A 13,916-nucleotide genomic window follows, 5' to 3' on the forward strand; every position below is an offset into this window, starting at 1 on the left:
TTCATTTTTTAAAACAAATTCTAAGAATTTTAGACACTCCTTGTGTTCAGAAAAAAGACTGCGACATCTTTTGTAGGGATAAAAAAATAATTGGCTTGCTTGGCTAGGGATCTTTAAGCGAGTGCTTCTAAAATGTATCGAATGGAGTGCATTTTCATAACTCCGTGTGGACTGCATCGAAAGATGTATTGAAATCATAACTCTGCTTTCCACTACTTCCAAACTTTTTTGCTGGGACTAAATAGTGTTCCTGTTCCAGAACTACAAGAATCTGCATGTTTTAACTACGATAACAATTTTTCTTTTATGTTATCGAAAAAATAGTAAAAATTAGTAGATTCTTGTAGTTCTGTGGCTGGATTCTTGATCTATGAAAATTTGAAATGAAAAATATTTCCTTTATTATTTTTTTCATTTGACAGTTTTTTTTTTTCTTTATAAAAGTTTCCAATTCACATTTTCATAGAAACAGAATTGAGCCCCTGGAACATACCAATAACTTAATAAATTCATTTCCAAAAATATATAGCTTCCCACCAATTGAAATTTGTGTAGATTTTTAAAAATATACCTAAAAATGTTACCACAATGGCAACACTGACGGTTACACAATCATCGCCACAGCAAGAAAACAATCCAAACAATCCGTCCAACAGCCTAATTAACGTTATTAAATATTTATAATAAAGTAAATAAATACAACTTTAATTTTTAATTGAATTTTAAGAGAGAAAATAGAAAACATCTTTCCGCAATTATTAAAAAATTAATGCGCATCAAATGTTAAAATCGGTTATGTGGCAGCTTGTGAATTAAAAAGGAGTAAAAGAGATAGCAAATACTCGTTCAATTAAACACCGAATACCCGAGTATACCAAATACTTTCTTGTCTTTTTGTTCGAGTACTTTCATTGCCCGTATAGTTTGGTGAATTGACGGGTCGCCATCTTACATCTTATTGCTGTGCTTCGAATAGAATTGATGAAAAATTAAAAATTTCCGAAATTAAATAATAGAATAAATTGTATAAAAATATTACGCAAATAAATATTGTAACATTGATCAATTAAATAAAAAACATTGGAAATTTTTTTTCTTCTACGAGTCTTAATAATTTTTTGATGAATCATCAACCGAAGACGTCGATTGATGGAAAATTATTGTGTATGTATCAACGAAGCTGAGTAAAAAGAAATAAAAGAAAAAAAAACGTATCTCGTGCAAAGGGCAGAAAGAGAGCGAGCAACAAGGTGTAAAAGAGACAAAATTTTGTTCGTGTTTTATTATTTTGGTAGCAAGGATTTGGGGTGCTGCTGGGTAGTTTCGAGACTTCGACGAAAATGATGGACAACTATGAACAGGCAAGATTGCCCACAGAACGTTTGAAGGATATCGGTGATATTCATCAAATCAACTTCTCTGGAGAGTCTGTTTTCGAACATGTCGAGGTAAAAACAAAAAATTTTAATTTTGGCGCCAATATTTTGAGCGCAACAACAATGTCATCATCTGCACTAATTTCGGCCAGCAGCGAAGAGGAGATCAAAACAAACGCAATGACAGAAATACAAACAATAACAATACCGCCAACCACGGATGATTTACAAATAGTTTCTTCGATCACAGATACTCCTCCGTTCAGTGTTGATGAGGAACATGATTCGGCTGAGGAGTGCACTGCTGGAGAGTTGACATTGGAAGACCATACAACAACAGAAGATATTGAACAGTCCTCCCAAATGTCACAGGAATCGTCTCAGTGTGGTTTGGAGGTGAGTGCTAAAAGCTATAATGATGATGGTGATGAAGACGACGAGGACGATGATGATGACGAAGAGGATTCAGATGAATCTTCATCAGATTCGGACTATTCAGATTTAAGTGGTTTATCGGATATGTCTGGCAAAGAATGGAAGCCAATTAGCCGCCCACTGAACTGGGTTCAAAAACAGATACACTCGGGTGCAAATCCTCGTGAGATTTTATCAAAGTTTTTACCCACATCAGCCCAACGCATTAGTCCCGAGTTGACAGATATGACATTGTGGCGCATATTGGCTAGTATGATGGCAGAACCACCTAGACGTAAGAAGCTTTCATACGTTAACACATTCGATGATGTTATCGGTCTGTTGCAAAAATCGAAAAATATTATTGTCCTTACTGGGGCTGGTGTTTCAGTATCTTGTGGGATACCCGATTTTAGATCATCGGATGGCATATACTCTCGTTTAGCCAAAGATTTTCCCAACCTTCCTGATCCGCAGGCTATGTTTGACATAAATTATTTCTCACGTGATCCGAGGCCGTTTTTTAAGTTTGCACGAGAGATTTATCCCGGACAGTTTAAGCCGTCACCTTGCCACCGTTTTATAAAAATGTTGGAACAAAAACAAAAGCTATTGAGGAACTACACACAAAACATCGATACCCTCGAACAAGTGGCCGGTATAAAAAATGTTATTGAGTGCCATGGTTCCTTTTCGACAGCATCGTGTACCAAATGCAAATACAAGTGTGATGCAGAAAGTATACGGGCAGACATCTTTGCCCAGCGTATACCCGTATGCCCACGTTGCCAGCCCAATGTAGAACAGAGTGTTGATGCTTCACAGCCGGTTTCAGAAATTGAATTACGGCAGTTGGTTGAAAACGGTATCATGAAACCCGACATTGTATTCTTTGGAGAAGGTAAGGACATTGATGGATGTTATAAAGGTTCGTTGTTTACATAAATTGTTCTCCTTTCCAGGTCTACCGGAGGAATTTCACACGGTTATGGCAAGTGATAAAGACAAATGTGACTTATTGATTGTTATGGGTTCATCGCTTAAAGTTCGACCGGTTGCATTAATTCCTAGTTCAATACCGAATAATGTACCACAGATTTTGATTAACCGCGAGCAGCTACACCACCTGGAGTTCGATGTTGAACTATTGGGAGATGGTGATGTAATTATCAATCAAATTTGTCACCGTTTGGGTGAGGATTGGCAGGATATTTGCTTTGATGATCAAATTTTACAAGAATCCAAGGAATTAATGGCATTTAGCGATGACGACGATTGTGATGGCGAAAATGTAAAGAAGACGACAGAAGAAAGTGACAGCGTTTCCATAAAATCCAGCCAGTCAAATGATTTAATGCTACAATCCGGTACCAACTATTCCGATTCTGGCTTTGAAACCTCATCCACATCATCTATAAAACGAGATGGAGAATTTCTATGTCCAGACTATTTGGAAGAGCCTATGGAATCCACAGATTTTGGTGGTTCCTGTGATTATCGTCATTTGTCTATTGATTCATCAAAAGATAGTGGTATTGCTGGTGATAGCTCGAATTCCGCTATGACTCCTGTCTTTAACAGTGGTTTCTCCGAAACTGGTGACAAGAAAAGTCTCAACATGCCCGCAACATCAACACAAGCAATATCGAACAAAAATCCCATGCCCAACAGTTTAGATGGACCCAAAACTGTATCCTCCACAGAGGAGGATTGTGAGGAAGGCAAACAAAGTATCCGTAGAAAGCAAAAGCGACAAAGTGCAGCTGAACGCTTGTACAAGGGTACTTATTATGCCCATGATCTTTCGGCGTCGTATGTATTTCCCGGTGCCCAGGTATCATGGTGTTCCGATTCTGAAGAAGAAGAGGAAGAGGACGATGAAGAAGATGACGATGAAGAATGCGAAAATGCAAGCGGCAGTAATAGGGAAACACATCCAGCCAATGTTCAGGAAGAAGATGAAACCGCAAATCCTGCGACATCACCATCAATCATTTCAGTAGCTCCAGCCCAAAATGAAACAAATTCCTTTACTAATGTCATACCAGTGGCCAATAATTCTGCGTCAATAACATCGCCACCGGATCAACAGAAACAGCAGCCGAAAAAGAGGCATTCATTTGATCATTCAGCAGCAGACACAACCAGCCACAAAGTAGAAGTCGACGACAGTGTAACATCGTCTTCGGCTAGCACACACAGTCCACCTCCACACAAGAAAAGGCGAGACTCTAGCAATACTACATCTACGCCACCAACAAGCTCCTCGCCTTTACTTAATCACAATCTAGGTACATCGCTGTCGTCACCTTCGTCGTAAGCGAAATAAGTTCTCATTTTTTAGTATAATTTTCATTTCTTATTGTTAATGTAGTTTGTATAAATATTTATAGGATTTCTTTTTTGCATTTTTTGTAAATCCTTGATTTGAAAACTTGTGTTTAATCTCTCCACGCAGAGTATGTGTTTTGTAACAGTACACTTAGGAGTATACATCAATGTAAATTCTTTTGAATATGTTGATAATACTTGTTCTTCCGTTGTAATTATGCCACCAATAGGATCGGAGAATTTCTTCGATCCCAAATTGATTGGTCTACTATTTTTTGATTTCCCTAAATTGTAAACAAGTTGACAGCATTTAATTTTCTTTGTTGCTACTCCCTTAATATATACCATTCACTTTTCTTCTCTACTCTTGGAATTTTTGCTTTTTTATTTTTAACAATGGTTAAATATTGTTTAAGTAATTATACAATAATGTCTCTACTATTTAAGGAGCATTATAAACCTACTATATAAACAAATGACCCGCGCACATACAAACAAAGTAAGATATAAATATTTAAAATATATAGAATTTAGAAATTAGTTTCTAACTTATTTAAAGAAAGAAAAAAAACGTAGAAAATAAGAACAATTAATACTTAAGCTTTCTGAAAATATTAAAACAAAATAAGAATAATAAAAAATCGTTATGTTATTAAAAAACATACGTACACACATATATAGACACATATTTATTTTTCTAATTCCAATTGTCTAAGGATATGATGTAATGTGGATGGCCATTTCACAAAGCTAAGGCTTATAATTTTATGATGTGTTGTAAACCAACACACACACAAACTTATTTAAGTCCCTTTACATACATCTAAATAAAACAAAAACAAATGTGTCCCCCCCTTATAAATACTAGTTTTTAATCTTTTCTTTTATAAAATAACTATAATTTTACTCTATATACAGAATTATCAATAATTCAATCAAAAATATATACATACCGATATCTTTCATGTAAATATTGAAAAAAAAAATACACATTTCAAAATCGGTATTTGCTGTGCTTTTTTACAAAATTATACTACACTACTTACTCTCATTTTTTTTCTTTCTTTTTTGGGTTTTGTCTACAAAGGATGTTTTTTTTTCGACATTTTGTTATAAATATAAAACAAAAAAATTACTGAATTTTCCTTATTTTCAATAAAACAAAAAAAAAAAAAAAATATCCAACTCATATATTAATTATTTTTATTTTTGGGGTTGTTGTAAAAAGAAAGGTCTTGTGTAAGGACTACCTTCAATGATATTTAGGCCAAAAACATACTTTCATGCAGAATTGGAGTCCAAATTCGAAGGCGTCATTACCACTAACTCCGGATACGCGAATAAAATCCGTACCAGAATTTGAATGTTTGGACTCGAATCATATTGAACTGATCGTTTTTACCGCAGGTAAGTCTTCCTTGGGGGATTAATACATTCCGAAATGTTGGCTCTAAGTTCGGAAAACCTCTGGTTTGACATAAATGTATTTAATCGATCCGAAGAGAGTCCCAGCATTCAACTTTTGCCGTAATATTAGTATCACTGATAAAAATGTATCATTTTTGGAGCAAGTCTCGTTCAGGGACACCACTTGGAACGGGCTGACATTTTTACCCTAAGTAGTCCTTGGTACCCTGATCACAACGATTTATATCTTTCCCAGGGAAGTCCAATCTTCCCGAGATATGGGTCTTGGCATTGCGGAAATGTCTTACTTTAGCAATATTACCTTGTTCATGGGTGCCTCTCGATACTTGTTTGCTTTTTACCTGCGTTAAAAATACCTGTTTTTGACGTTAAGAAACACGGAGCTTTGTAGTTAAGTACATCGGCGATAAGGAACTGAAAACATTGTATATTATTTGTCATTTGTAAAGCAATTGACAATACGGAAGTCAGCCATTAGTATCACTGATAAAAATATATGGCTTATTCCTAGTTTAGCTATAACTGTCGGATAAATCTGAAATTTTTACCATAGTCCCGGTCCACACTAGCGTGAATTTCAGTGAAAAATTGCATGAAATTAGGCGTTTCTAGAGCAAGTCCCATAGTAAAGTAAAATCATGAAATTGCTGTGGTGAGGAATTCGATCTAGAAACGCCTAATTTCATGCAATTTATTAATGAATTTCACGCTAGTGTGGACCCGGACATAGATAGATCTTGATGCCCTGATTATAAAAATATACAATTTTACCGGCGGTCACAACCGGTTATCCGATTATTTGAACCGAAAGTACGGGGAAAACCCGGATATATAACCGGGTTTTCCGAACTGATATGGGTATCAAATGAAAGCTTAAAATAACACCTTGCTTACAAATTCTGGTAATTATTAAAATTTTAAGGATGAAAACTTACAATTTTAAAGAAACTGTTGTCCGCAAAGCTTAAATTTGAACCCGTCCATAGGAGAAAGTCTTAAATCCCCGGCCGAAGGCCGGCTACTTCAGAAAACTTACAATTTTAAAGAAACTTTTGTCCGCATAGTCGAAAGGCTAGAATTGTAACCGGTTTATATACAGCTGTTATATTATATTTCTGGATAGGCGTTTTTCTAAGCTTTCTTTTGATACCCATATCGGTTCAGAAAACCCGGTTATATATCCGGATAAAATAACGGGATAACCGGTTATGACCGCCGGCTAAATTTTAAATTTTCGTAATCAGGGCATCGAGATCTATCTATGGTGAACATTTCAAATCGATCGGACGATTATAGTCAAATTAGGAATGTTCCAAATGTATTATTTTTGGAGCAAGTCTCGTTTAGGGACACCTCTCGGACCGAGATGATTTTTTTTACCATAGGTAGTCTTTGGAACCCTGCTCACAAAGATGTATAACTTTCCCGGGGAAGTCCATACTTTCCGAGATATACAGGGCAATCATGAATACAAGTTCCGTGCGGAATTTGTTCCCTTTTTCCAATTTTTAATCTCTGTATTTGTGTCCAAAAAGGCAATATTTTAGTCGATTCGGCGAGAATACTTCATAAATAGCTCTAGTAGTTTTCCGCGTTTAAAAAATATTGATTTTTAAAGAATTTCACCATTTTAAATTGTTTTCCGAGCAGAAAAATTCCGAGGGAAATATTCATGATTGCCCTGATAAAAGGCCGATCCGAGAGGTGCCCCTGAACGAGACTTAGGGGTCGATTATGGATTGCAACTCAACTGTAGTTGCGTCGCCAGATGAGAAAATCATACAATTAAAATGAGTGAAACGACAGACATTTTTATCAAATTCATTCAACATCAGTGTTTGAACCTTCAGATATTAATTTAATTGTAAAAAATCATAAATTTCAATGCAGAAACTGAATTTTCTATTTTGAAATTAGCTGTCGGCTATCCATAATCTACCCCTTACGCCTCGCAAATATTCGCCACAATGAAAATGTGAAATGTTAAGAGAAAATCCGTTCAAGAACGATTATAGTAAGGTTCCACATCGTGTTTGATTTTTAAATTCCAATAACCTCTTTTGTCTCGATTATATAACGTTGTAGTTTTTTATTTGGAAATGCCATACTTTTCGTGAGCCCTGCATTTTTTTACAAAAATCCAACCACACAAAAATGTGTGTTTTTTTATAAAATGAAATTGTATTTGCATTATCCCCGTTTGGTATATGGTTCGAGTATTTAGGGCCACTCCACCACATGTTCCGGTTATTTGTTGTTCTATAGTTTCAACAACCTTGAAAGATATGACGAAAATGTGATTGAACTCTCCATATTCTATTTCAAATCATTTCAAAAGCCAATTTATTCATTAATTTCTCTAAAATTTTATTATAAAACATACTTTATTATCTTTATTGTCTAATTTTAGGCTAGTCTTCAGAGGAGTTTCAGTTAATGTTGTATTATGTAAGAAAGAAATAAATTAAAATTAAAAAGAACGAATTTTTCAAAATTTCACAAACAAATGTAGCACACTAACAAAAACATAAATATCATAAGTATGGCTGCCAGAGCCAGTATACTTTTACACTTTAGAACTTAAAAACAAATAAGAATAAAAATACCAACAAATTATACTCTATTTAACATATTGTTCCACTCTTTGCTGCAACAACATGTCATCAGCACCGGCAAAACTCGATAGACGCTTCTTGTTTTTAATAAAAACAAATGTGGGCATACTCCTCACTTTGTAATAGTCACTGATCTCATTGAACTTGTCCACATTGATTTTCAGCACCATTGCTTGATCCTTGTACTTTTGTGTCAATTTACGTATATGAGGATCCATTTCCTTACATGGACCACACCAAGTAGCATAGAAGTCGAGTATAACTAATTTATCACCAGCATTTGCCAATTTCTTTTCAAAATCTTCGGTATTTTTAATTATGGACACCATTATGTGGGCTTAATAATGTTGAAAGTTATGAATTTAAAATATGTTTTTTTTTTAATGTAAACTCTTGCGTGCTTTTGTAATAAATGGTAGTTTGTCCAATAAATGTACATACTCAAACATTGTTACGGCTGAATTATTAACGGTAAATTGTTTCGATAACAGTGTTTGAAGAAATCGATGTACTCAATCATAGAGATGCCAATTTTGAGCTAAAATAAAGGGGAGGTTAATCACCTGCAACTGGGAATTGAATTTATGATCAAATGATTTAAATATTGACTGATATATATTTAAATATATTTTTTAATATATTTTTTGTAAATAAGTCGTCTATAAAGACAACTTTCAGTCGTCTATAAAGACGCCTTTCAGTCGTCTATAAAGACTCCTTTCAGCCAGCATTTGAAAGATACTGTAAACGGAATATATTTGTATGCCATCTTCTTTTCGGACTGCAAAATTGTTTTTTGAATTGCTCAAATTATGTTTTGTGGGACAATGAAGTCTCAGTCAGATGAAGTCCGACTTTAACCCTAAAACGTGTTTTTCAAATTTAGAGATTTCTGGCGATTAGATAAGATTTACAGAAAAGATTTTATAATGAACCGCATGAGGCATAAATTAAAAAAAAAATATTGCCCACATCCTCCTCTGTAAAGTTGCCAAAGACACTATATACCTAAAATGCAAGGATTCCATAATATCTTAACTCGAATATTTAAAAAAAAAAAAACAGTAAGGAAAGGATCAAAGTCGGGCGGGGCCGACTATATGATACCCTACACCACTGTGAATATGTAAAATATAAATCGGAGCTATATCCAGATCTTAACCGATTTTGATATAATTTGGCACATTTATTTCCAGACCGAATTCAGTAACACATTCCAAATATCATTGAAATCGGACTTATATATCGTGTTTGGAGCAGAAAATACACGAAATCGGCCGAAAATATATATGGGTGCTATATCCAAATCTGAACCGATTTCGATATAATTTGGCACATTTATTTCTATATATGTATATATATAGCGTGTTTGGTACAGAAAATGTGTGAAATCGGCCGAAAATATATATGGGAGCTATATCCAAATCGGAACCGATTTCGATATAATTTGGCACACTTATTTCTAGACCGAATTCAGTCAAACATTCCAAATTTCATCAAAATCGGAAGTATATAGCGTGTTTGGTGCAGCAAATACGTGAAATCGGGCGAACATATATATGGGAGCTATATCCAAATCTGAACCGATTTCAATATAATTTTGCTCATTTATTTTTAGACTGAATTCAGTCACACATTCCAAATTTCATCGAAATCGGACATATATAGCGTGTGTGGTACAGGAAATACGTGAAATCGGGCGAAAATATATATGGGAGCTATATCCAAATCCGGACCGATTTCAATATAATTTTGCTCATTTATTTGTAGACAACATTCAGTCACACATTCAAAATTTCATCAAAATTGGACGTATATAGCGTGTTTGGTGCAGCAAATACGTGAAATCGGGCGAAAATATATATGGGAGCTATATCCAAATCTGAACCGATTTCCACCAAAAGCAATAGCGTTCTTCCTATGGCTAAAAAAGTTGTAGTCCCCAATTTTCAGCTGAATCGGACAAAAAATGCTACCTGTATGTTGCGAACAAAAATACATGGACAGACGGACACGCATAAATCGACTCAGACAGTGATTATATGTATATCCGCAAAAAGAACTGTGGGTCTATTTCGTTTCCTTTTGTATGTTACATACAAATGCACAAAGACATAATACCCCTTACCACTGTGTGGTGTAGGTGAAGGGACTTGCCCCGCCTACTTTGGTTACTTTCCGATGTAAACCTTAAAAACGCCGACACACGTATCTCATATTTTTTGCTCTACTTTCATAATCTACTCAGGTTTCCTCGTCATTTTTTTTTGTCGCTCTGTGTATTAAAGCACAACTCGAAGAAGACTTCATATACATACTATCAGAAAACATTCGAAGATAACTCTTAAATAAATGTAGAGAAAGATTCAAGAGTGTTTTTTTATAACAGTCGCGGGAGGTCACGTTTTTCTCCCGATAACAGAGTCATTTATGATTAGGAAATGCGCTCATATTCCACCTTTTTCAATAGGATCAAAAAAACTGATATTTGATTAAAATTTTCGACAAATGCTGGCTGGGTAGAGACTTCTTGTAGTCGCATATAAACACTCCATTAGTGGCCTATAAAGAAATCTTTAATTTTATATTATTTCTTTATTTTCCATAATCTAACAAGTTTATATTTACAGTAACTAATTCTATATTTTATTTGTTCCATATTTATTGTTCCATATACATATACACATGTAGAAATAGTAAATAAGGTACCATAACAAGTGTTACACAGTAATATAAATACTAACTTTTAATACATATAATATCAAATAATTTCCTATAAACTTTGTTCTTTTTTCATAGTGTCTTTTGTTTTTACACATTTACCCAATTCGCAATTGGTTGCATTAAAATTTATTAAAAATTGATACATTTTAACAATCCTACACAAATATTTTGCTACGAAGCAGCATTCGTTGCAAGAGTGGAAGACAAATTGATTTTGGAATCTTCCATAAATTTCTTAAGTCGCATCATCAATTGAAGATTTTCTAAGGTGAGTTGCGCTACCTTTGTTTCGAGCATAAAACACTTATCGTTAGCCTCTTTGAGTTGCTCTTCTAGCCGAGAATGTAATGGATTGTTACATTCAAATTGATTAGTGTTATTTGATGAACTAGTATCAGAAGATAATGAACTTTGACTTTTTGTCTCAAAGTTCTCCATTACACTGGGCAATGTCGTTGTGAATTCTTTAAAGGTTTTCTTGAGCATTTCCAGTTCTTTTTCCACACAAATGTCATTTAAATCAACGCCATTGCGAGCAGACAGTAGGGTCTGCAATTCAGACAATGTATTTCCACCTTCCGTAACCTCTACCTTTAAAGTAGGATTTATTTCCTCAGTTTTCTCGCTATCATCACAAGGCAATGTTGAGCCAAATTCTAAAAATGTTTGCTTAGGTATGTTTAATTCTGTTTCAACATCATTAGTTTCAGAAGTTTCAGTGATTCTTTCAATTTTAATATCATCCTGTGTAGTTTGTTCGCAAAGAGGCTCAGTTACTGTTTCCGAGATATTATCTGGATTCCTATCAGAACCATTTTCTAGACATTCAACCTTAATAATATTGGAATTTCCTTGCAATTGTTTCAATAGATCCTCCGTAGAGCTGGATGTTGCAATTGGCCTTTCAACAATCGTTGATTTGCCTTTTATCTTAGATTCTATTTTTACCGGAGTTGGAGCATAAATTACTGGTTCCTCCTTTGTCACCGGCTCTTGAATTGGTTCGTATGTTTTCACGGCTGCATTCAGTTCTGTTTTATCAACATTCAAAGCAAATAATACCTGATCCAATGATTTTATAAGTTCCGGAAGAGATGCTGTTATGCTTTCATCTGTCAGCAGGGCCCAATGACTATAGTAAGCATGTAACAATTCTTTTTCCGAAAGCCATGTAAGTATATATCTATGTAAGGAATGTTCGTTGAGGGCAGCACGTATAAAGGCCCTACCTTTACCCCATTTAGTCCATGTTTGTTTTAATTTTTCAAATCTTTCACATTCATAAGTGGTTAGGAATTTCTTGCAAAAGTCCCAAAAACAAGGATCGGCAGATGATACCACTGCATTACTCGTTAATTTGGTGTTACCTTTTGAAGCACCACCTGTTACAATCTCTTGCATATTATGAAAAAGACTTGCAGCAGAGGCCACCAAATTTGGAAGTTGTTGTAGTTGCTGCTGTTGTTTTAAACCATATCCAAATGCTATTTCCAATGTTTCGCATAGTTGAGCCACACAATAGCTCTCCTCACTGGCCAATTCTTTACGCCCACTAAACTTATTTTTACATTCCAAAACAATAACTTGCAATCGTCTGTAGATTTCATGCTTTCTCTTGTGAAATGTGGGCAAGGCTGGTGATGACAAAATATTTTCCGAAATCACAGCATATTCTTCGGTGGCAATGCATTCCTCGGTCTTTTTATTTGTTGTTTGTGGGATTACTACGTCCACGTCCATTACAGGAATTTTTGGAATGAAAATAAAAGCAAACAACAACGACCAACAACAAATGAAAACAAATTGACGTTTTGTATAAGCTATGTTCCTTTAATTTTTAGTGGTAAAAGTAACAAAAGCAATTAACAGGGGCTGGATTTTCGTAGTATGAAAATTTAAAATGAAAAAATATTTTCTTAATATTTTTTTTTTTTCATTTGACTTTTTTTCTTTATTAAAAGTTTTCATTTCAGATTTTAATAGAAACAGAATTGAGCCCCTGCTTTCATATAAGCTAATACCAAGTTTACACTTACGCTCCAAAAAGCAAGGCAATCAGGCAAGACAGCTTATGTACGCAGGCCTTTAGGGCCTTTATTATATGAGTTCTTTTACTATCTAATGGATTTGAAAACGCAATATAAACCAATTTGGAGGCATTAAAAATATAATTTTGCATTGAAAGTTAATACCAAGAAGCTTCTCCTTGAAATTCCATCATCACTTTTAACTTTAAGCATGGTACAATAACAAAGGTAGATGCATCGGCGAATTGCTACAACAAAGCAACTTTTTTTGTAATGTAAACTGTCAAAATTTTCGCCAAATGGTCTCTTGTTGTCTCTTTTTATCGCTTGTGTTTGTCTATAAGGTGTAGACATGCTATCTCTTACTTACCGAATCATATGGTTTTTTGTTTTGATTTTTCATGGCGAATTCATAGTTTTTTGACGTTTTAGATTCGATCAGCTGGGCTGAGGCATCTACCTTTCTAATTGTACCATGACTTAAAGTTAAGGGGAGTACACACTAATGCTTGGTTTACATTTACGAAATCCACTCGATTTCAAATGTCAAATCCATAGGTTAAACGTCAAATGAAATCAAGACGAGATTTCATTTGACGTTTGAGCTATGGAATTGACATTTGAAATCGAGTGGATTTCGTAAATGTAAACTTAGCATAACAGTCAAAACTGACAGTAAACGTACTTTGAGGACAATTTTCTGGCAAATAACAACTTTTATTTAGCTAAAAACGTTTGAAATACAATATTTACGATATTATTTAGAGATTATAAAAGACATTTTTCAATTAGGGTTTGATATTCTCGAAATAGACCTCGATGACTGTCAGTTTTGCTTGTCAATGTGTACTATACTTTAAGCGGAACGGTAAATTCAAAATATAACAAAAGAAGACTTGTAATTTTACAACCCAGCAAAAAATTTTGGAAGTTGTGCAATTGGAGTTATGATTTCACAACATCTTTCGATGTACTCCAACAGAGTTATGAAAAATGTAGTC

The 13,916-nt window shown here is 34.6% G+C and overlaps 3 protein-coding genes across 3 annotated transcripts; 1 reads left to right on the forward strand and 2 right to left on the reverse strand.

Moving 5' to 3' along the window:
- Positions 1 to 567: 567 nt before the first annotated feature.
- Sirt1 (Sirtuin 1) lies at positions 568 to 5,310 on the forward strand. Its single transcript, XM_073964644.1, has 2 exons — positions 568 to 2,691; positions 2,753 to 5,310. The coding sequence occupies exons 1-2, from the start codon at positions 1,341 to 1,343 to the stop codon at positions 4,108 to 4,110; spliced, it is 2,709 nt and encodes a 902-aa protein (XP_073820745.1). The 5' UTR covers positions 568 to 1,340; the 3' UTR covers positions 4,111 to 5,310.
- A 2,614-nt stretch (positions 5,311 to 7,924) lies between these two features.
- On the reverse strand, positions 7,925 to 8,564 carry dhd (deadhead). The gene has a single exon (XM_073966424.1). It carries the CDS (start codon positions 8,491 to 8,493, stop codon positions 8,170 to 8,172), a length of 324 nt encoding a protein of 107 aa, XP_073822525.1. The 5' UTR covers positions 8,494 to 8,564; the 3' UTR covers positions 7,925 to 8,169.
- Positions 8,565 to 10,739: 2,175 nt separating this feature from the next.
- LOC141391915 (uncharacterized) lies at positions 10,740 to 12,712 on the reverse strand. The gene has a single exon (XM_073964646.1). The coding sequence runs from the start codon at positions 12,626 to 12,628 to the stop codon at positions 11,060 to 11,062; it is 1,569 nt and encodes a 522-aa protein (XP_073820747.1). The 5' UTR covers positions 12,629 to 12,712; the 3' UTR covers positions 10,740 to 11,059.
- Positions 12,713 to 13,916: the final 1,204 nt, after the last annotated feature.

This window comes from Musca autumnalis, unplaced genomic scaffold (assembly GCF_047663935.1).
Source record: "Musca autumnalis isolate F117 unplaced genomic scaffold, ASM4766393v1 scaffold_2, whole genome shotgun sequence".
Classification (NCBI taxonomy): Eukaryota; Metazoa; Arthropoda; class Insecta; order Diptera; family Muscidae; genus Musca; species Musca autumnalis.

Excerpts from the sequence above, each read along its gene's own strand:
- Sirt1 (XM_073964644.1), top strand. The coding sequence starts at position 1,341 with ATGATGGACAACTATGAACAGGCAAGATTGCCCACAGAACGTTTGAAG. Across the intron at positions 2,692-2,752 it reads CATTGTATTCTTTGGAGAAG|GTCTACCGGAGGAATTTCAC; the intron begins GTAAGGACATTG and ends TCTCCTTTCCAG.
- dhd (XM_073966424.1), bottom strand. The coding sequence starts at position 8,493 with ATGGTGTCCATAATTAAAAATACCGAAGATTTTGAAAAGAAATTGGCA.
- LOC141391915 (XM_073964646.1), bottom strand. The coding sequence starts at position 12,628 with ATGGACGTGGACGTAGTAATCCCACAAACAACAAATAAAAAGACCGAG.